The sequence below is a fragment of the Puma concolor genome, chromosome B2, assembly GCF_028749965.1.
Source record: "Puma concolor isolate L17-30 chromosome B2, mPumCon1.1.hap2, whole genome shotgun sequence".
In the NCBI taxonomy this organism is placed as follows: domain Eukaryota; kingdom Metazoa; phylum Chordata; class Mammalia; order Carnivora; family Felidae; genus Puma; species Puma concolor.
In genome coordinates this window covers 48,099,893-48,123,752 of record NC_141671.1, presented here as the reverse complement: position 1 = coordinate 48,123,752, position 23,860 = coordinate 48,099,893, and the positions used below count along the sequence as shown (strand labels likewise).

The 23,860-nt window shown below is 37.8% G+C and overlaps 1 protein-coding gene and 1 pseudogene across 1 annotated transcript; one reads left to right on the top strand and one right to left on the bottom strand.

Annotated features, from left to right (window-relative positions):
• Positions 1–762: 762 nt before the first annotated feature.
• Positions 763–14,478, bottom strand: GLYATL3 (glycine-N-acyltransferase like 3). The gene is made up of 5 exons (XM_025925851.2): positions 14,392–14,478; positions 10,135–10,242; positions 9,271–9,397; positions 6,124–6,250; positions 763–1,829 (listed from the first exon to the last, which is right to left on the bottom strand). The coding sequence occupies exons 1-5, from the start codon at positions 14,467–14,469 to the stop codon at positions 1,403–1,405; spliced, it is 867 nt and encodes a 288-aa protein (XP_025781636.1). The 5' UTR covers positions 14,470–14,478; the 3' UTR covers positions 763–1,402.
• A 6,639-nt stretch (positions 14,479–21,117) lies between these two features.
• LOC112862772 (non-histone chromosomal protein HMG-14 pseudogene) lies at positions 21,118–23,286 on the top strand (annotated as a pseudogene).
• Positions 23,287–23,860: the final 574 nt, after the last annotated feature.

Below are 23,860 nucleotides of genomic sequence, written 5' to 3'. Positions count from 1 at the left end.
GAATAAACACTTAAAATTGAATCTCCCTTTATCTTTGTAGTTGGGATTCTATGACCTCTGTTGGGCTAAGAAAATAATATTTTCTGTATGGCTAAATCAACTTTATACAGACTAGACAAATCCAACTATTGTGTTTCTGCCTGCTTTTATTGCAAATGGGAGAACACAGCTTGTGATGCTTACCTCTTCCTTTGCAGTCCTTGAAAGATTTATGTATATATATATATATATATATATATATATATATATACACACACATTCATACATACACACATACACACACAAGTAATTGGAAACCAAATTAAAAAAAATAATGATAAGAGACTAATGAAAGTATTTATTTAAGCATGTAAATTTCCTTTACGAAAAAGATACATGATTTAGTGAAAAAAAAAATAGATTGAAATCAAAATAAGAGCATTCTGGTTTGACATCTAACACTGATTATATTATCTTGAAGATGTAATTTATTTTCCCCGATCCTTAAATTTTTCATATTCAATGCAAGTTTATCATCTTATCAAAATTCTATGAGTTTATACATATGCATATATAAATATGAAAGGAATGTATATATAGATGTATCTGTGAAAATGGTTATATGCGCATCTGCGTTCACACCCACAGACATCCTCTGTTTCTAGTATTTAAAATGCCCACATCTTCATTCCTCAATCCAAGACAACTGAGCAGTGGGAACTTTTTAGAAACGCAAATTCTCAGGCCCTACCCCAGAGGTACTGAATCAGGGGTTGTGGGGGAGACACTCCACCATCTGTGTCGCAACCTGCCTTCCAGGTGATTCTGAAGTGCACTAAAATGTGAGAACCACTGCATTCAAACATTCCCAGGGAAGAACCATAGGCTGGAGTTGTAAGCAGAAATGGAGAACCAGTAATTAAAGGGGGAAACGCAGGATATTCTACAGACAACTTGGGTGAGAAGTGGTAGGAATGGTTTAGGGAGACACAGCAGAGGCAGGCAAGGGGAGTGTTCTTTATGGTAGTAAGGAATTGGTATGGCTGTAAAAATACACTGCAGAAGCCGGAGGGGCAAGAATAAAGCTGTAGCCACATGCTCACATGTTAAATCACTGTTCTCATGCAGTCATTTCTGCAATTGTGCTAAGAATTGCTGGATTTAGAACCTTTTTCCTGCAGTGGATCCCAGAGGAAGATAATGATCCTGTTCTCAGCCATATCTATCTCTGACCCCTAGTTATTTACTGTAGAAACCTGAGACAGGAAGACTTAAGGCTTCTCAGGCTGATCCTGTGTATCTTTTCCAGAATCTTTTCAATAACCCAAGATTCTTCTGATTCCAGGTTGAATTTCCCCCTCATTGGCAGCTTGGGAATATCTGTGTTCAGGGAAAGGAAGAAAATTCCTGGAGTTTCAATGGGCTACAGGTAAATTTGACCAGAGAAAGTTGCAGGGGTGAGAATAAGCCTATGAAAACGACAAGGCAAGAACTCAGCATGGACACTCTTCAGGAGGCTTATGGATGCCACGTTGTCATCCAGGACATTACCCTGAGAGGGGAACCCCTGGCTTTGTAACTTCCTGGCCAGTGTGAGGGCCACCAGCTTGCAATAACCTTTTCTGCGATGCTCTGGCAAGGTATAGCCATGGCACATGGTGGCAAACTGATCTGTGAGAGACCAAGAGACTGGGTTTCCCTTGTCATCGCGGACACATACACTGGGGAAGCAAGAGATGAGGTTCACGATGTACCGGAGACACTGTTCATTGCCACCCCGTGACCAAGTCCTGTTGAGAAGATCAGCGTCAGCAACACTCAGGTAAGTCAGTTGTGGGGAAGAACCCATTCTAGAAGAAAACAACATGAGAAGGAACGTGAACTTGGGATCATATGAATACAAACAGCTGCTTCACTTTCTCCACTGATTCAAACTGAGAAACCATTCCAGAGATTGTGCTTAACAAATACCAAAATATTTTCAATGAATTAGAATCTGTCACTTCCCACTTATGAACATCATTTAGGGTTTCATTTCTGATAGGGCAAAATACTCATATCAAATTTAAGTCTTTCCTTTCAAATTTATGCCTATTTCTTATTGTCTTCAGTGTAGATTAGGGCAAGTATTTCATTTTTCTATAAAACAATTCTGACTTGTTCTTAATTTTTCTTTAATGTTTATTTATTTATTTTGAGAAAAAGACAGATAGATTGAGAGTAGGGGACAGGCGGAGAGAGAGAGGGAAACACAGAATCAGAATCAGGCTCCAGGCCCTGAGCTATCAGCATAGAGCTTGACATGGGACTTGAACCCAGGAACCGTAAGATCATGACCTGAGCTAAAGTTGGATGCCTGACCAACTGAGCCACCCAGGCACCCCAGCCAACTTGTTCTTATAAAGTCTTAAGTCTGTTGACACCCTTCTGAAACCTGAACAACTCCAGATTCTTGGGCCCCTAATCTTTTCCTTGGTTAAAAAAATAAAGTAGTAGTATAAAACTTACATCTTTCTGCATCCATAGCCAGAAGAGAAATACAAATTGCTGAACATTCTAGGAATATATAGATGCTCAAGAAATGCTAGTTTTTCTTACCTTCCCCTGAAAGGTCTAGAAAAATGTCTAAAAGTTCATGGTATTGAGATAAAAAGATAGGAATTGGTACAATTACTAAGGACTGAGATGGGATTACTTAGTTAAGCCTACGGGGCTGGTTTTGCCTCAGAATTTGTTTTCATTCTTGAAGTTATCAATGTCATAAGACCATCCTATATGTTAAGAGACTGCTAATGCCATTCTTGATATGATCTTTATAAAGTACAAGTTTGTGTTTTCTTTTCATTAGTGGCTCTGCAGCGTTAGCTCACATTTTAGGCATACTACGGGCTCTGGAACTGGGCCAACTGTCTAACCACTAAGCTTGGGTAAAAAATAAATAAATACAAGCAATAACTGGCTTAATAGAATTCTTTTTTTTTTTTTTTTTAATTTTTTTTTTTCAACGTTTATTTATTTTTGGGACAGAGAGAGACAGAGCATGAACGGGGGAGGGGCAGAGAGAGAGGGAGACACAGAATCGGAAACAGGCTCCAGGCTCTGAGCCATCAGCCCAGAGCCTGACGCGGGGCTCGAACTCACAGAACGCGAGATCGTGACCTGGCTGAAGTCGGACGCTTAACCGACTGCGCCACCCAGGCGCCCCTATAGAATTCTTAATTTAATTTTTGAAGATGAACTTTATTTTTTTTTAAGTTTATTTATTTTGTGAGAGAGAGCAAGGGAGGGGCAGAGAGAGAAAAAAAAAAAAAAAAAAAATCCCAAGCAGGCACCACACTGTTAGCACAGAGCCTGAACTCAGGGCTCAATCCCATGAATCGTGAGATCATGACCTGAGCCGAAATCAAGAGTCGGTAGCTTAACCAACTGAGTCAGCCAGATGCCCGGAAAAACAAAGGCTGAGAAGCCTAAGGCAGAGATGTCACTGTAAATAAAAACATTGCTAAGACAAGTGTTTTAGGAATAGTTGTCTTAGTAGTTACATATATGACCTTGTATCTGAAGAGCAGGGTATCCAAATTAAGAGTATATGAGTTTGATAATGACTTAGGCGCTAAAGACAGTATCTTCCTAATGCGGAAGGGAGAAATTGATTTAAATTTAAATTAAATTAAATTTAATTTAATTTAATTTTAGAGAGAGCGAGCATGAGCCCGTGAGCATCTGTGCACAAACACCAGGTGAAGGTGGGGAGGGAAGGGTGGAGGGAGACAGAGAGAGAGAATCTTAAGCAGGCTTCATGCCCAGCATAGCACAGAGCCAGATGTGGGGTTTGATCTTACAACTGTGAGATCATAACCTTAGCTAAAATCAAGAGTTGGACACTTAACCGACTGGGCCACCCAACTGCCTCAGAAGGGAAGCGATTTAAATCAAAATCCGATTTTAAAAGGCCTGACTGGGGATGGAGAAAATTTTTAAATAACATTTCAGGGATATGACAGTAAACAGACTGGGAAACTCTAAAACTCTAAAGGAAAAATAGCCTCGTTTCTTCAGTAAAAAGTAATGTAAGAAATAAAAAAGATGAACGGGGAACCCATATATCAAAAAAAAACAAAACAACTAAAGAGAGGTTAATCAATTGCAATATATGAGCTTTATTTAGGTGCTTATTCAAAACAAACTGCTAAAAGTATTATGATAGTTTGGGAAATGTAACTACTGACTGGTTTAAGGAAATACTGACAAAATTTTAAGATATTGTAGAGCAAAGGGCTGGTGCAGCAGACCTAAGGACTCTATCTTTAGAAAAGCCTGCTTTTGGGGCGCCTGGGTGGCTCAGTCAGCTGAGGGTCTGACTCTTCATTTCGGTTCAGGTCATGATCTCATGGTTTGTGAGATTGAGCCCCATGTTGGGTTCAAGACTGACAGTGCAGAGCCTGCTGGGGATTCTCTCTCTCTCTCTCTCTGTCCCTGTCCCGCTCATGTTCTCTCAGTCTCTCTCTCAAAATTAATAAATAAACATTAAAAAAAAAAAAAAAGGAAGAAAAAGAAAAGCCTGCTTGCCAGGTTGGCCCTTGGCTGGTATCTGGCAATTTGGATTTCTGCCGGTGTCCTGCCATTCCCAGACCTGATAGGAGTTGAAACTCACTGTGCCTGTTTGTAACAGTCAATGTGATTTATGATGAAAACCTGCCTTCCTTCTGGAAGTCTAAAAAACTGGTATGTGCTAGACAGAGGGTGCCTCCAATAAAAATCCTGTATATGTTGTGACAACTTATTGCTGGGGAAATCAAGTGTGTTTTGTGTGACTCCATTGGGGAGGATTCTGGAAAGCTTGTCCCTGGTTTCCTTTGGACTTTGCCAATGCACCTTTTTCTTTGTTGATTTTGCTTTGGAGTGTATGTATGCTGAGTCCTATGGGTCCTCCTAGCCAATTAGTGAGCCTGTGGGTGGTCCTGGGGACCCCTGACACAGAAGTGATATTAGTATAGTGTGTGTGTGTGTGTGTGTGTGTGTGTGTGTGTGTGTGTGTGTGTGTATGTGTGTTTTAAATAATCCTTATCTTTTGGAGACATATATTAAAATACTTAAGAATTAATGGGCAAATCTCTGAGATATTTCCTTCAGAATAATTAGCAGATGGGGTATGGATGAAACAAGATTAGCCAGGTATTGATGGGAGGTTCGTTATAGTAGTCTCTCAGCCTTTGTATGTGCTTGGAAATTTTCATAACTGAAAAAAGTAAAATAAAAGTAAAGTCCAGTTGCTTTATGTGATTTAAAGTGCTCATTCTTCTTTAGGTTTTGTCTTGTTTTGCTCAAAAATTCCTTCAATATACTCCATAGAAGAAAAAGTAACATTCACTGAGGTGGATACTTTTTCAAGATACCATGTTTCATTTCTTTACATAGTACATGTAAGGAAGATATTATAGGTTAATTTTCAAAAAGAAGAAATTGATTAAGGCTCAGAAAGATGAAGCAGAAAGGAAAGTAACTAGCAAATGGCACAAGGGCTTCCCAGTGAGAAAGACAGAATATAGATACAAAGTAACAAATCTTTTGAAGACTGGATTCTGGAGACAGAATCAGGAATTATTTCCTGGCTCTGCAATTTACTCCTGTGTGTTACTTAAACTCTGTTCAAAAAGGGAATTCCACAGTTAAAGGAATCTAGACATAATATACATAAAACATTTAGTGCCTGGCATATAAGAGCTCCACACAAGTCAGTTATTTACCCTCATCCTTGAAACATGAAAAAAAAACAAAAAACAACAATAAGTACTTTGGGCTCAGACAACAGAAGCTAGTTAGAATTATCTGCAGGAGGAGCATACAGGAATAATTTTTCTGGGTGTACTGTGAAAATACAGGACTCCTGAGTCTGTTTATCACTAGGCACAAAGACTCCGGTTTGATTTTGCAAAAAATTATGAGCAGTAAAGCACAGCAGAAACAATTAAACACACACAGATCCACAGGTGCATACACACAGAGACAAATCTAGACCCCGTGGCTCTAATCCAAGGTACCCAAATGTTCCTTAAAAATACCATGTATTCTAGGTACTGGTACTACTATTTGTACTCCTATATAGTAAGTCCCATCCCACATGTAGAAACTTAGTTTACATACAGGGAACTGGTGTTCGGCAGAGTTGAAAGAGGAGAAAAATGAACGGCCTTGAAGGAGGTTAGCTTTACATCTAACTGCTTTGACTTGGCAACAGCTTTGGAAACATCATATAATTCACTCTGCAGCCCTGTACATGGTAAGAAATAATGAAAAATGTGGGTATTTTATTTGAAAACACAAAAAAGGAAATTTGTTGCAGTATTTTTATACTAATTATCATCAACACCACCAGTTTGCCACCTTGCATTATCCTAACCACTATATACTTACATATGAATTATTACAGTTACTCCTTGCCTGATTTTCAAACATTGTGTGGGATTTTCAAATCCCCATCATATTGTTCATCACAATCATGGTCTCCCATTAATATTTCTGATGAGAATATCCCTTAGGAATTTGGAATTGCTTGTGGGATTCTCTTGATTTTTCTGACTTTCCAGACTGATCTTACACTCTTTAAGATAAGAGAACTTTTATAACTATGAAATTCTACAATCTAATATACAGCTAGAAGTATAAAAGAGCTCAAATTGATTTGGCATGACATTCTGACTTAAAGACTCTTCCAGCCTCTTGTCCTAGATTCCTGTTACAGAAATATCAAGGTATAGGGGTGCCTGGATAGTTCAGTCAGTTGAGTGTCTGACTTTTGATTTCAACTCAGGTCATGATCTCACAGTTGGGGAGAGGGAGCCACATGTTGGGCTTTGCACTGACAGTGTGGAGCCTGCTTGGGATTCCCTCCCTCCCTTTCTCTCTGCTCCTCCCCCACTCATGCTAGCTCTCTTTCTCTCTCTCTCAAAATAAATAAATAAACTTAAAAAAATATATCCTCAATAACAAATCCCTTCCCCCAAAAGGAGTATCAAGGTATAAACTATATTCCTAAGGTATAAACGTAGGAGTATCAAGGTATAAACTTACTTGTATCCTACACATTTATCACAGCTATACTATATTATCTATAAATCTTTATTCAGTACTTGTCATATGTAAAGCCCTATGCTGGGCACTGTGTCACAGTGAGACAAGAATGGTACTGTCTCTGTTCATCAATGATGAAGCTCATTGCATGGAATGTTAGCTTCTATTTACTGAGAACTGACTTGCTCTCCTTTTCCAAAATCCTATTGGCTCTCTCCTTTCCAGTCTGGGTCTGGATAAAGATACTGATGACTTCTCATAAGCTATTCAATATTCTAAAGAGAGGGGCACCTGGGTGGCTCAGTTGGTTAAGTGTCTGACTTCAGCTCAGGTCATGATCTCACAGTTGATTCAAGCCCCGCGTTGGGCTCTGTGCTGACAGCTCAGAACCTGGAGCCTGCTTCAGATTCTGTGTCTCCCTCTGTCTCTGCCCATCCCCTGCTCATGCTCTATCTCTCTCAAAAATAAATAAACATTAAAAAAATCAATATTCTAAAGAGATTATAGCTCTTACCATAGAAACCTACAGCCAAGAGGCCACATCAGAAGCTAAAGGTGATGCCTGCACTGATTACATACTAAATGAGGGGCTTTTACCACTCCAGTTATTTTAGGTACTATTAACTTACATCTGTCCCCATCAAACTTCAGGAAAGATGGTTGTGTCAATTTAAATGACCATAACTGACTCATAATTAACAGCTCAGCCTTCTGGAAAAAAATACTGGCAAAAAAAAAAAAAAAAGAAAAAAAAACACACACACAAAAAAACCATACATCCTTCTGGATGTTCTCTTCCTAATGATGGGTTCAGGTGATTTGAGGGTAGTAGGCCTATAGCACCATAATGTATACAGTTACTGCCATGATTTTTCACACCAAGGAAGAGATACTCATTTTCACATTAAAGTAATAATGATGAGAAAATTTTCCTAGGTTGGCTAAGTGAGTGGTAGAACCATGTCTCACTTCTAACCAGCATAATTGGGGTAAGTCTGTAAAGCTGGGAGACAGTTTAGAACTTCCACTATAAGGTCATTTTGAGCATTTCCAAATGGATTTCACAAAACACTCCAAGTCTTTAGGTTATGAATATGCATTAGTCATTGCTTGTAGGTTGAAGGGAGTAGTCAAGATGGCAGAGTAGTAGGGAGGCCCTGGGCTTGCCTTGTCCCTCAAACACAGCTAGATCAACATCAAACCATTGTGGACACCTAGGAAGTCATTGTTTGCAGGTAGATAGAAACTTTTCCTGTGAGAGGGCTTCAGCTATTTGTTGATGAAAAAAAATTACCAGACTTTAAATTTCTAACATGGGGGACCCTGCCTTCCTGTCACATGATCAAGAAACTCATTTTCAATGGAATAGTTATAAATAGTAACTTTGTTGACTGTATCACCCACCAGTCAGTATGTAAAGTTGAAAAAATTATATACTGAAGCTGAAACTGTCCATCTACACTATTAGAAACTCTTTTTTAAAAATGTTTATTTATTTTTTAGAGAGAGAGTGAGCAGGGAAGGGACAGAGAGAGAATCCCAAGCAGGCTCCATGCTGTTAGCACAGAACCCGACACGGGGCCTGAACTCATGAACGTTGAGGTGACGCCCTCAGCCAAAACCAAGATTTGGGTGCTTACCTGACTGAGCCACCCAGGTGCCCCATCACACTGTTGGAAACTCTGAATGTATTTTTGTCTTGGCTAAAAGTTCTTCCACTAGCATTGATAACCATGCAGTTGTCTCCTCAGAGCTCAAATATACTCTTATTTTAATCATGTCAGGATAACCTATGCAGATCAGTTAACTATCTCTTTCTAGAATCATTTGCTTCAGAAAGAAGAGAAGACCTACCTATTGGCTTATACTTAAGTTAGAGTCATTTTAAAAGATTGTGACAGGAAATGATTAAGGGTAATAAATAAAAATATGCTGATATTCATTGATATCCATATTACAGTAACATTGAGGGAAAAAAAAGTCACCTAAAAGCAGCCTCATTTAAATGCCCTCCACATACCCCAATGCCAAGCCTCATTAGGAGTAAAACATGAGTTTTTTTTTTTTTTTTTACAAAACTGTAGTACATAAATTGTAACTATATAAAATGTATATGTGTATATATATATGAATTTGTGTACTTAATATAGGTCATATCTATCTAACATACATGACAAAAATGAGAACAAAAAAGACTGCTTAGACTCACACCTATCTCACCTTGTATTTGAAAAACTTGATCCCAGTTGATAACATCATGTTCTTCCAACAGCCGTCGGTAAGCCCTGATATCCTTGTAGAACACAGCATAGGCATTAGTATAATGGTCCAGGTTATCCATCTCAGCCTAGGATGGAAGACATAATCATAAATACATAAATATATCCTCTAGGTAACCCAAATCCTAGATAGATTAGATACCATTAGCTGCATATGTCTAGATAATTCACATTACCAGAGTTAGCCATCTATAAACAATGGCTAGATGGGAATGTGGCTAATATACTGTAGAAAGGGAAGAAACAGAAATTTTGGAACTTATGCTTGATAATTCTTCTGGTATTTGGGAAGTGTTAAGATATTTCACATTTTTCTGGGATATTATTTATTTACAAAAATGAAATGCATATAATTTAATGGAGCCGTCTACAAGAATCAAATGGAACTCTCAGAACTTTCCTAGTGTGGTCAGAGCAGCACACCTTTGATCACGTGAGCTTCTCTTTGGCCTTGAGGCAGAACAGGGCAGATGTCATCCTTTTCAACCTTCTTAGATATTTATCCACATGACCCAGAGTCATCGGTCACAAGGAATCATCTAACCAGTGGAAAAACTAGTATGCACAAGTATGTATGCTTCATGCTTCTAGAGATTATGAAACACTAAAGAAGCACTTAACACATTTAGAGTAGTGGTTTTCTATGTCTGATACTCCAAAGCCAGTAAAATTAGAAACTAATGGTGACATGTGTAGCGTGTTAAGCTAACATACATGGCTATGATAGTTATAATATCTCCTTTACCTAATCTTTTCTTTCCAGTTGATGTCAACTCGTATATATTTTGGCGTTTCAAACCTGTACCTCTTTCTGTCGCCGGGTGATAACAGCTTTGAAGTCTGGCCATGAATCCACTACCACTTCCTTTTGAAAGGGATTCCCACGATTTATGTTCATGACAGCTCCGTAAACCTGAGCCAGAGAACCCAGAGAGACAAGCCAATCACATTACTAACTATTCCAGTTACATGTTACAATTTTCACTCTTCTGCTGTATAACTGAGGCCATGAGAAGGGAAATTATAAACGTACACACACATATATATACAACACGCACACATACAAATTTTTCTCTTGTTATTTCATCACTGTACATGAAAACTGATAGTCTGTGAAAGCCTATGAAAACACTCCCCAAAGTTAGGTTTTTACCATACAGCAGTGAGAAGTACCAAAACAATGGGGAGTCGATGGGTGCTTGGCACATAGGCCATAATAAATACTTACAGAATGCATCAGAATCTGATGTATGGATTTAGGGATTATATATCTTTTAAAAGTTCCACAGATAATTTTGATTCTCAGGTACTTTTGCTGCTTATTATACTCTCTGAAAATAACCTGTTAAATGCAATGACTCCTTTAACCCTGATTTACAATTAAACATCACTGAGGGTAACCCCCTCTCCGAATAAAAGACCCCTGCATTTCAGATTTGATGGAGCAAGGCTCTATAAGCATTCCCGGAGGGTCATAACTATGTCTCATTCATTATTATATCCATGGAGTCTGATACAATGGATCAATTACTTGTTGACTAAACAGTACTGAATATTCGAATTCCCTTCTGCAGCCTTTCATATTTAGTCTCCACTAAGAATCAAAGATGCCTGCCCTACAAAACAACTTCCATATGTTATGTGTGTTTACAGAGAAGAGAAAGTTGTGGAGACTGAGGAGAGTGAGCTATAGGCTAGTGCTCCTAGCAGCATCTTCATAACAGATAAAAACTGGAAATAATTGGAGTGTCCACCAACAGTGGAAAAAATGAATAAATGTTGGCACATTTATACTTTGGATTACAAAAAAAGAAACTTAATGTTGAGCAAAAGAAGGTAGACACCAAAAGATACTTACTTGGATCCGATTTACATTATATTCAAAAACAGACAAAACCAAATTATGGCTTAAGAAGTCAAGATAGCAGTTACTCTTGGGGAACAGGGAAAGGCAGTGTTTGGAAAAGAGCTTTGCAGGGTAAGGAGAAGTCGTGCCTGAAGTAATTTTCTTTCTTGACTGGAGTGCAGGTTATATAGATATTTGTTCTATGGAAATTCATTGAGCTACATAATTATGTACACTTTCTAGTATGTGTTATACTTCAGTGAAAACCAATTTAAATTCTAAGGGCATTGGAACCTACATTTTACCTCTTTCATCACATCTTTATTCAAATCACTCACCTCAATGACAACAACATTATTCAACTGTCTTCTGTCTTACCCAGCCTGGGACCTCACTCAAGTCTTCTCATAGACCATCTCTTTCCAAATTTAGTCTGGCTAATACTAATGTGCAACATGGATCACAGTGAAAATCTGAGAAGTAAAGCCACCTGGAAGGGTCATGCTTGTTTCATTAATCATTAAATTCTGGGGCTGCTGATCCTACATATATATAGGCATAAGCTTATTAAAATGTCTATTCCCATGAAGAAACCATACATCTTTATTCAAAAATGGAACTTAGATGTGCTTGGAATGCTTAGAAGAATAGAAGGGAAAAAACCTTTCCAATATTCAGATTGTGAAAGAAAAAAGGCAACCAACATGACTTGTTTGTAAGAGATATGCAACCAACTGCAAGATTTCGCATTGGTTGAAAACTAAGAAACAAACTCTTCTAACAGCTGTTTATTTAAAGGGTGAGTGTTGAGAGGAGAGGGAAGTAGCTAGGGGAAGTAAGGATGCTGGAAGAATGAACAGTTGGAGTTTGTGGAGAAAATTTGGAGGAATATTTAATCACTGAAATACTATGATGAAGTAGGTGGGGGGATGGGTAAAATAGGTGATGGCACCAGGCCAATAAGGACGCCATTTGTGATGAGCACCGGGTTTTGTATGGAAGTGTGGAATCACTAAATTGTACACCTGAAACTAATATTACACGGTATATTCACTAACTGGAATGTAAACAAAAGCTTAACAAAAAGAAAAAACATGAGATTATAGAATACAGAGCCATGGCCTCCAAAAAATGGAGGAAGTGTGTACAATAAGACTATTTTTTATCTTTTTTATTCTCTAAAGGCCACAGTGTAACTGAAGGGGTATTTTGAAAGTATGGTCACAGAACCCAAGTCAGGCATTACACAACAATGAAATAATTGAAGTAAGATAAAGAGTGTCAAAGAAAAAGAGACTTTAGTGTATAGAAAACGAGTAATTGAGAGTGCCAAGCTAAGCAGCTATGAAAGAGAAGATTATACAAGGAAGACGTTGATTTGTGCCTACATGCTTCATTTCTTTAAGTCTTACTTCAAATGGTGTTATGAGAGGCAAACATTAAAAACAAACAAACAAACACCACACAGTTTAGAATCTGATAACTTGGATTTAAATCTGAACTCTAGCACTTAGATATAGGGAAGGCATTTAGTAACATCATCTGTAAAATCATAATGTAAACACCTGCCTATTCAGAGTATTAATATTCTAGAGGGATTAATAAGTTTTTATAAAGCTCAAATGAGATAGTGTGAAAGATATTTTGAAAATGATTATATACCATTCAGACCAACTCAACTAATCCAAATTCAGATGTCTTTAAAAGATAAGATTTGAAAAGGTGGGGATTAAGAAGCAATTATTTTATAATGCTGCCAGTGACCAACCAACAAAAGTTTATTGAGTAACTATTTTGGGCAGAGCCCCATGGCAAGCACTGTATGAACAAGGAGTCCAAAAAAAAAAAAAAAAAAAAAGACAATATCTGCACTTGGGCATCTGGTAGCTAAGTCGCTGTGGGAGAAGCAGTAGATATGAAATCAAAGGAACTAAGAACCGAGATTTAACTTGATTCTTTACTTGCTTTAACCTTTTTTGGACTCCAACTTAATTCATTTTTAAAATGGATTAATAGACATCTTACAAAGCTGGTGGAAGGATAAAATAAATTGAAACTATCTGTATGCTAAAGTACTGTCCAAATATAATATTTATAATGTAGGGGCCCATTATTTGTCTTGATGATCATAACATCTTAGATGACCCTGTGAAGGTCACCAAAACCTTTTTAGTTCTCTCCGATGAAAGAGTTGGCCAAACATTTACTCACTTTTGTGTCTGCATTCAGAATGGGAAATTTTGAGTCAGATTGTCCATTTGGTACTCTTTTAGTCATAAGATTTCAAATTATCCCTCAGATTTTCTCTACCATGCACAGTTTAAGCATGATTGGTAGGGCAAGATGACTAAATTTAATCAACCCAGTACGGTGCTCCAGATCACTTTTGTTAAAAGTCTAGTGTAAATAAGGATTATCCAGCATGTGTGCTAAAAATACAGCTCCCTAGTCTCCATCCTTAGAAATCCTGATTCATTATATCTCTTCTGGGTTATTAGCATGCCACTCATATTTGCAGTGAAATGCTCTACCACTGAGCTATAACCCCCACCACTCACATTTGAAAACCACTATTGCAGGGCTATCTCCTTGGTCAAGAAACTCAGCCCTCACAGACGATTTCTTTGCATTCTGCATTTTTTTTCTCCAAGTGCTTAAAATATTTTTAATCTCACATTTATTTGTAATCTTTGATTAATGTCATCTTCCACAGTAGCTCTGAGTTATCAGCAGGCCCTCATGGACTTTGAGAAGACTTCAACAGATAGAGGCTTAATGACCAATAAAGTCACTGAAAAGAAACTTCACAAATAAAGATCTTGAAGTAATCGGAAAAACTTTATAATGACCCCTGAACCTCAGCTTCATCGTGAACCTAGATTATGTTCTTATGAGCAATACCACTTAATCCATACCCTTCTGCCATTAAAAAAAAAAGTTCAGTTCAAAACTCGAGTTTGCTTTAGAAATAATCTAGTCCAGTACCCCCTAAATTTTCCTAGACATCATCTAAAGTGGCTGTCAAGAATATAATTACCTGGGCCGTATCTACAATGCACGGGATCAGTCTCTGGCAGGAGGGGACTGGGAAACAGTATATTTAATAAGGGCTCTAAGAAAGTCTTGACATCAGAAAAATTTGGGAAACAGCTACAAGTCTGACATTATTTCACAGATAAATAAAGAAATAAAATCAAACTCTTAAATGTGTCATACCTTGAGTGACTCAGGAAAGTGACTCTTCAGCATTTTTTCCAGTATCAGTAATTTGGTAGAACAGTTTAGCACCGACATCTTCTCCAGGGCACTAGCAATTATTCCACACCTAATTAAAAACTTGAAAGTATAGTTTTAATTTTTGCTTATTAACATCTGAAGCTCCTGAGGAATATCCTTGAAATCCTCTTTTCACCGGGTGTAGTTCGGAATGCTGTGGCTCCCTTTGAAGAGGGAAGGAAACGATGGCAGTGGAATGGGTTCCCACTCAGGGAACACGTGGGAATAGAGAATGTTAATGACCTAATCCTGGAAAGAGGTGAGTATCTACAGTGGGTTAAGTCTTGCTATTATACACATTCTGTGTACACTCAACTCTTCCTTTAAGACACCATAGTAGTTATGATTTCACATTTGTTTGTGTTTTAATTAAGTCTGTCTCAAGTAGACTGTGAAGGAAGGCAGTGTGGGGGCACCTGGGTGGCTCAATTGGTTGAGAGTCCAACTTCGGCTCAGGTCATGGTCTCATGGGTCATGAGTTGGGAGCACAGAGCCTCCTCTGTCTCCCTCTCTCTCTCTTTCCCCCTTCCTAGCTTGCTCTGTCTCTATCAAAAATAAATACACATTAAAAAAAAAGGAAGGAAGGGTTCATGTCTGCTTTGTGCTCCATTGTACCCCCATCACCTACAGGGCCTGGCATATAGTAAAGGGCATTCTAGGTAGTTGCTGAAAGAATGATAGGAAGCTCAGAGTAAGAGTCTTAGGGTTAGGTAGGGAAACTTCTTTTTACAATGTGGGGCAAAGACCAGAGAAAGGCTTGAGTGGGTCAAGTGTCAGGTGGTTATGAGGAACAGCTTGCATAGAATCATCTAGATTGAAGATGAAGAATCACATGTGAGCAAAGGCTGAGGCTCATTTTATTATTATTATTTTTATTTAAAAATTTTTTTAATGTTTATTTTTGAGAGAGGGAGAGAGAGTGACTGAGCAAGCACAAGTGGGGGAAGGGCAGAGAGAGAAGAAGACACAGAATCAGAAGCAGGCTCCAGGCTCTGAGCTGTCAGCACAGAGCCTGAGGCGGGGCTCGAACCCACCAACTGTGAGACCGTGACCTGAGCCGAACGAAGTCAGACACTTAATCGACTGAACCACCCAGGTGCCCCAGTGAGGCTCATTTTAGTGAGATAAAATTAAGGAATAAAAAAAGGGTCTTAATATAATGTATGTAATCCAACCATTCATATACAATTATATTTTCTAGATTTGGGGGCTCCATATCACCTGATTTTTGCATGCAAGAAAACTTTTTTTTCTCAACATCCCAATCAGGTCTTGACTGAATTAAAAAATATACATATTTTCTGTTTTTCTATATTCAGTGTAGTAGAGTTTATCCACTTACTCTTAGCAGTCAGGCACTGGGATGGCAAAGATAATTCAGCTAGACAGGAGAACCTGGTGCTTCTGGGTTGTGGTGGACTGTTCCTGCACAACACATTTCCAGATAGAGAAAGCTACTACTTGATTTCCTTATGTGGCAGCTCTGTGTGACTATAAGATACTCAGAGTTTGATTATGATTTACTTAAAGTCCACCATAAAACTCTACATATAGTTTATGTGAGTCTGAACTAGAATCATATTTCTTGTGATCAGGCCCCGTGGGCTCCAGTTGGCTGAGTGGCACACCTGAGGTATTTGTATTCTCTGTGGGAGTCAGAAGAGATACTGAGGGCCAGTACCAGAAAATCAGGCTTCTGGACCATAGTCTAGTATCATAGCCTGGGCCAATATTAGAAGCTTTGCAGAAATAGAGTTTCCAGAGCTCAGGTTGAGCAAAAGAAGAAGTTGAGCCATCCTCTCTTCACCCTTGTATCTGCTTGACTTTTCATTCACTCATGCTATCTCTGAGCAAAAATTTTAACTTAATAGATCCTCAAGTTAAATATATCACTTTACTGTAATGCAATATTTTTTGAGAAAAGGTGAAATAACATATTTCATAGAGAAACTGATCATGTATCTCTCATTACATTTGATGTCTAGAGATGTTTTTGTGTCCTGATACATAGCAAAGTAGCTAGTGCAAAGAGTAGGAATTCCAAGTATTTGTTGATGATTTGCTGATTTATTGTCTGGTTTATTCCCCAAACCATCTAAAACCACTTACACACATAAGTAAAATACATGAAGAAAAATTAACTTTAAATGAACATTCAGGCAAGGGGAAAATAGAGGTATAAAAGTAATATGGGGTCAAGAGTGAGGCCAGTAGGCAAAGCATATGGGGTACAGTTCTCCATATAGAGTTGATCCTCTTTATTTGTGGATTCCATATTTATGAGTTTACCTACTTGCTAAAATTTATCTGTAAACCCCAAAATCAATATTGACAGTGCTTTCAGAGTCATTTTTGGTTATGCCCAGAATAGTGAAAAATTTGAATTTCCAACGCCCACATTGTCAGCTGAAGTTGCAGAAACTGACTTTCTGTTCCAACTCTCATACTCTAAACATGTCCTTTATGTGATCTCTTTGTTCCACATTCTTTTGCAGGTTGTGCTTTTTGTTTTGGGAGTTCACTGTTTAAAATGGCCCCAAGCAGAGTACAGTAAGACCTTGGTTTGTGAGCATAATTCATTCTGGAGACATGATTGTAATCCAAAGCACTTGTATATCAAAGTGAATTTCCCCATAAGAAAGAATAGAAACTCAGATGATTCATTCCACAACCCCAAAATATTCATACAAAAATGATTACAATACTGTAATATAATACAAAACAATAAAGAAGATACAAAATATAAAGAAAAATAAATACATTAACATCCACTTACTTTGCAAACCTTTGTGGCTGGTGTGAAGGAGATAAGAGAGTGGAGGGTTATTGTGTACGACAACTTTCACTATCACTAACAGATGTTGACTACAATACAGTATTAATAAACTTGTCATATACTGTATTTAATGTAACTGGCAATAAGGCAGCAGAGGAAAGGGTCTATATCTGCAGGCAGCCTGACCTAGAATGAAGCAAAGAATTCATAAGCTTCTTATATGGAAAAGTAAAGGACTGTCCATAGGGGCTTTGAAGTAACAAAAAGTATACTAGTACCAGTTGGGGGCACCTTCCAATGTTCTGAAAAATCACTGATTTCTGCCAAACACCATGGCCAGAGACCGAGCATCCAAGCCATGGGAGACGATCACACAACCCCACAGTGAGAGAGAGAGAGAAGAACCATTGGCTCAGTGGTGATCATGTGACATTCAGGATCCTGTACTACTTGTGTTGCAAGACATCGCTTGTTTATCAAATTAAAATTTATTACAAATGTTTGCTTGTCTTGTGGAATGCTCACAGAACAAGTTACTCACAATCCAAGGTTCTACTGTATTTAGGTGCTGCCTGTGTTCCTAAGTGCAAAAAGACTGTGATGTGTCTTACCAAGAAAATACATGCTTTACATATGCTTTCTTCAGGCATGAATTCTAATGTTTTTGACTGTGAATTCAATGGTAATAAATCAACAATACATATTAATGTCTTTAAACAGAAATACATAAAAACCACGTTATGTGTTGATCTGCTGATGAAAATATTGTGACCAGAGGCTTTCAGGAACCTAATCTTTTATTTTCCCTGGAAGCGATGGTTCAGAACTCACTAAGACAGTGTTCCCTGTGTTTATTAAACATAGCTACCACACATAATGAGAATCAAGTGTACTCACAGTAGGTGATTTGTACTGTAAGCTTTCGAGCAGCTAACACAAGAGAAACAAATGTGAGTAGTTATGTGATTCAGTTTGTCCATAAAATTATCTATATGCTCTTTACCATAGCATTTGCTTGACTTTTCACTTGTAATATCTCAAAATGAATTTCTCTAAGTTCTACATTATCAAAACCGTCCTTGATCTGGCTTCAATATACCTTTCTAGGCTAAGAAACTCTTTCAATCCACAAATTTTGCAGGGTGACAAATACTGGTGATATTAAAATCAGAGAGACATTTCTCCTTTGGGTGCACACAGAGAGGGCACTATATTTGTTAATGAAGAAAGAGATTTTTTTAAAGCACTTGTGATCCAATGATAGTAATTATTTTTCAGATGATAGGTTTTCTGTTTAGAGATTCCTCTCGTATCTGTTTCTCTAGTAGTGCCCCTATCAGTGCAAGTAATTTAATATTTTGCAATGCTTGTTTTCCACATATCAAAATTTACAACAGTAAAACAAAAACAAAAACACCAAAAAACAAAAACATCTTTTCCTGTAAACTTGATTATGATTTATTCCTCCTATATAATGCTGAATTTCACCTTCCCCCTCTATTTCTCCCATTTCTTCTTTCAATTATAATTAATGATTTGGAAACTTATAATTTTAACGAACAGATGCTTACCTGCTATGGAGAGTTCAGTTTGCATCAGGGTAGTGGTTTCTTTTCCGTAATTGGTGAGTTTATTCTTCAAGCCTACTTCCCTAATTAGTCCTTAGTGGAAAAAGGAGGTAGTGGAAAAAAAGTGTCCACACCTGTAGAAGGGGAGGAGCTTATGGTGTCAGGTGAAAATCATCACACATACAGCATGAGTATTTTTACTCCGTCTCTTTTTTCTACCACATTTAGACTTACAGTAGAAACCAGTGGATACTTATCTTGATTTAGAGATGGACATTTTCTAGACACAAAATCTATCTGTTAAGATCCTGTGAAACAGAATAAAAAGGAATGGGACCCAGATGAAGGGGGTACAGTAAGTAAATGACAGAGAGGCACTGACCCCTTATATATTTTTATCCGTTTTGAAGAAAATGATTTTGCTTTCCTAAACTTCCAAGGCTGACAAAGGGGTAGTCTCTAAAAAGCATACTTGTGGAATTGAGAGTACTTTTGGAAATTTTGATACTTTTACCCTATTCTTTTAAATGAAAAGTCAGAGTTTACTCCCTTCTGTCAAATGGCTGCAATTTCAAGCGCCATATAAAACTTACACGAGCATGTCTTCCCACAGCACAATTCCTGAGCTTTGGGATAATAAATAGTACGAATGTCTCAGTGGTATATGAAGAATGTTTCAATCTGAATGTGGTCACATGGGAAGATACTGGTTACCAACTTATGTCTTATAAAGTCAAGATTAAATGAGGGGAAGATCAGGGCATTCTTTATTTAAAGATGCTTATTTAAGTAACACAATGGTTAGTTGGTACTTGAAAATGACTGGAGAAGTTGTATTAGATGACAATTACTGGATGTCAAAATCAGACTGTTTTTGATCTGGCTATATTGATAACTCTTTTTCTTTTAAGATATTGACTGATGGCAATATATCTGTTCATGGCTTTAAGGATACTATATAAGTCTAATCTCTTCTAAATATTATCTGAGGAAAATCAATTTAAAAAAAGGAACAGATACTGTTATTTGTCTAACGGAAACTGTTTTAGATGTGATGTACAATGTCAGGAAAAAAAAAAAAACCTTAAAAAGGATCAAGTGATTTATAGCCTCTGAGAGACACATAAATGTCTTCCCAGATTTAGACCTCATCATGTTCTCAAGTGTATCTGAAATACAAACTTCTATTCTTTTTTCAAAGAAAAAATAAAATAAAATAAAAAACTAAGCAGAATAGGTGTTTTTTGTTTTTGTTTTTGTTTTTTGCCATAAGTAAAAATATCCACAGCATATTACCTTTCCAGGAAAACTACATTGGTTGAAGGTAATTAAATTTGATATGTGTCCATCAAGCTAAAGTGAATTGTTAACCTGAGACTAAAAGGAAAAAGAAGGGAGGAGGAAGCTTGCTTACTAATATAAGATAAATTTAAAGAGATTTTCTTCTGCAAACCCACATTCATACATATTATCATTATAACACATAGTATCATTATACCTAGGAAAATAGAGGGATTTTTACATTGTTGTAAACAGGATGCACTCATCAGCCTCAGGAGCCTCTTCTATTTGTAGCTTATCAGAAAATCCCTAAGTCAAAATTACTATTTTTCACTTCTTAGTTCTGTCACTTACTATTTGAGCAAGAGTATTTGAGGCAGGTATTTATCCTCCCTGAGCCCCAGATTTTTCATTGCAGGATGGGGTAATAGTTGCCATTATAGGGTTTAATCCCTAGTGTTACTAGGATTAAACATTGGTATAAATGCACATATACATCCAATTGGTTTAAATTTTTTTTTCAACGTTTATTTATTTTTGGGACAGAGAGAGACAGAGCATGAACAGGAGAGGGGCAGAGAGAGAGGGAGACACAGAATCGGAAACAGGCTCCAGGCTCTGAGCCATCAGCCCAGAGCCCAACGCGGGGCTCGAACTCACGGACCGCGAGATCGTGACCTGGCTGAAGTCGGACGCTTAACCGACTGCGCCACCCAGGCGCCCCTACATCCAATTGGTTTAGAAGAGTGCCTGGCACACAGGACACATCAATAAACGCCATTTTTGTCATTGGTATTATCGTTATATAGCCCTGTTTCCCCATTTGAAAAACCTACCTTAATTTTAAGGTCTTCTTTAGGGCTGGAAATGGGATGAAATTGACGAAGGCACACTTACTTCTATTAAAAAATGAAATTGTTGGCCGGGTCGCAGCAGCTCGAGAGACGGCAGGAGCGACAGCGGCCAGGCAGCCCAGCTTCGCGAAGGCTCTGGGCGTGCGGCGGACCACAGGCACCTGCACGCAAGGGCCGCGCCACCAGGATGCCCAGGAGGAAGGTCAATTCCCCCGAGGGGGCGGAGAAGGAGGAGCCCAAGAGGAGGTCGGCACGGTTGTCAGTTGCAAAACCTAGGGCTGCAAGAGTTGAAGCCAAAAAAGGCGGCGGGAAAGGATAAATCTTGAGACAAAAAAGTGCAAAGAGGAAAAGGGGAGCAAAGGGAAAACAGGTTAAAGTGGCTCAGCAAGAAACAAAATGACTTACCTGCAGAAAACGGAGAAACTAAAAATGAGAGTCCAGCCTCTGATGAGGGAGGAGAGAAAAAAGCCAAGTCTGATTATGGATCCCATGTCTTATCAGTGGCCACTGTCTGTCTCCCTTCCTGTACAGATCACAGGAATACTTTTATCAATTATTTTGTAAATCCAAGTTTTTTAGTAGCTCTAGAAACATTTTTAAGAAGGAGGGAATCCCAGGAATCCCAACTTAGCCCATTTTTTAAGTGTAAATGCTTTTTTTTTTTTTTTTTTTTTTTTTTTTTTTTTTTTTTTTTAGCAGTGAAGTCATTTGCTGGTTGTTTATTTTTTGGTACAACCAGGAAATAGTGGGATATTGAATATGGGAGGCTCTGATTGTCTTGGGTTTCAGTTTAACATTCCATAGATGGGGTAGTTTTTATATACTATAAAAACAAGCATCCTAAATGGCAATTTGGAGTCAGTCATGCATTTAATATGTCTTGAACATTTTAAATTATACTTCTATTACCATGTTGTTTTTGGTAGAATTGTTTCCTAAAGAAAACCACTCCTTGATCTTGGCTCTCCCTGTCAGAATTTTGTGAATTCTGTAACATTCTTGGTCATGGTAGTCCAGTTTCCTAGTAACTTTGTTAATGTGCTGTGCAAGATTAAAAACTTGAGTATGTAGTATATCAAATTGTGAATTAATGAGACTTAATGTAACAGCATATCAATATTTGAAGATATTGGTACTTGATATACTGTTAAGGAAAGTTTGGCTCCAAATTTTAAGCTGGAGGGTCACTGGCATAACTTAGAAAAGAATCACAAGTACATGATTTTTTAGATTTTTGGTACATACATTGAGAAGTGTATACAAGTTGAATTGTCGGTACTGATCCTCAGAACAACCAATAAAAACTGAATTATGAAAGAAAAAAATGAAATTGTCTGTAGTAGTTTTACTGAATTTTGAAAATGTCATCTCTTCATCTTCCTCTTTGTCCAATTTTAGCAGCTATCAACCCATCTTTGGATATAGTTGCTACACAATTTCATAGCCTGCATAACAGCAGGTCACTTTAATGAGAGCAAACATCTAAGCCAAGATAAAGTGGTTGTATGTTGGTCTACTAGCAACGAAATACATCCAATGGCAGCAACTCTTAGGAAAAGCTGGTTAGAATACAAAAATGGCTCAAGTTACTTTGTACATGATGAAGCCCAAATGGGAAATCTGAACTTCTCTCTGCTCATTTTCCTTCTTTCCTCTCCCTTCCTCAAAGCTGAGTATTTCTTGACAATGAGTGAAACATCAGAGGATTTAGAAGACTTTTGTTTGAAAACTAAGCCAACCTGAACGATTTACATACTAATTTTGACAGGTGCACCTGCATTTATCTTTTGGTTGAGAATGCCAGGAAATTCTATCCAACCAAATAAAGAAAGTAAATCCTGTAATTTTAGGTTCCAGTGCAGGTGAGTCATATTTAAACAAAACTCGTTTGTTAAACATACACCCAACTGAAAGTTGAGGAAAATAGAAGGGCTCCTATAAGATAGGAATTTTAAATGACAGTGCACTAAGTTCTGCCACATATCTGTATAGGCTACCCATTCACCTTCCAAATCATAGTTTACCTTGCTCCTTTTATGCTATATATGAACACTATCTGCCATTCCAAAATATATATGTTTTAGCCTTGAAAGTTTGTGGCAAGTGGCACTCTCCACTTGTGGAGAGGAAGTGTTCCATAGCTGTCATGGTCTGTGCATATGAAAACTTAGGTGAGTGAGGATACTCCATAGGACAGTCATCTGAATTATTGGGACCCCACACAGTTAAATTTTACTTTTATTTGGGTCTGTGATTAACTCTTGAATTCGTCACAAAGGGTATACCAAAATTTAGTCTTCGAAGAAAATATTGTGTATGTTTTCGATTGCCTGCCACGTGCCAGAAGATACTGTAGACCTCTCAAAATTAGATCACATACTTTTCAAAGCTGTAAGAGGGTAATATGACCGGTTCATGCATGGTGAAGAACTGATTACTCAGTAAAAATGGTGAATAAAAATTCCAGCAGACATGCAATAACCTTGAATGGATGCTCTGAGAGAAATAGCAGACATTTAATTAACTCGTCTTTCCCATCAAAAGCTATTATAAACATCATGATTAATGAGAAAGATCTGTAAGTTGGGGCTCTGTTTGTCACTCTAAAAACAAAAGTTCCAAGTTTCCAAGTGAGGGGCTTTACGGATTTTGTATTACCTTGTACTTTTAGTTCCTTTGCCTGGCACTTAGCAGGCAGTCCCAAGTATAGCAAAATGTTTTCTTTAAACGCTGCACCGCAGGTTTCCTTTCTTGAAGACTTCCTCTAAGATCTATTAATGTTCTCCTTGACCATTTTTTCCTAAAAGGATATTGCTTTTGACTCTTTCATTAAAGCTCCCTAGGGTTCCACATGACAGTGTGGTCTCCCTTACTGCAATGAGCTTTAGTTGGAACTTGTTTAACTAAGGTTGTGTTTCTGCCTGGAGGGT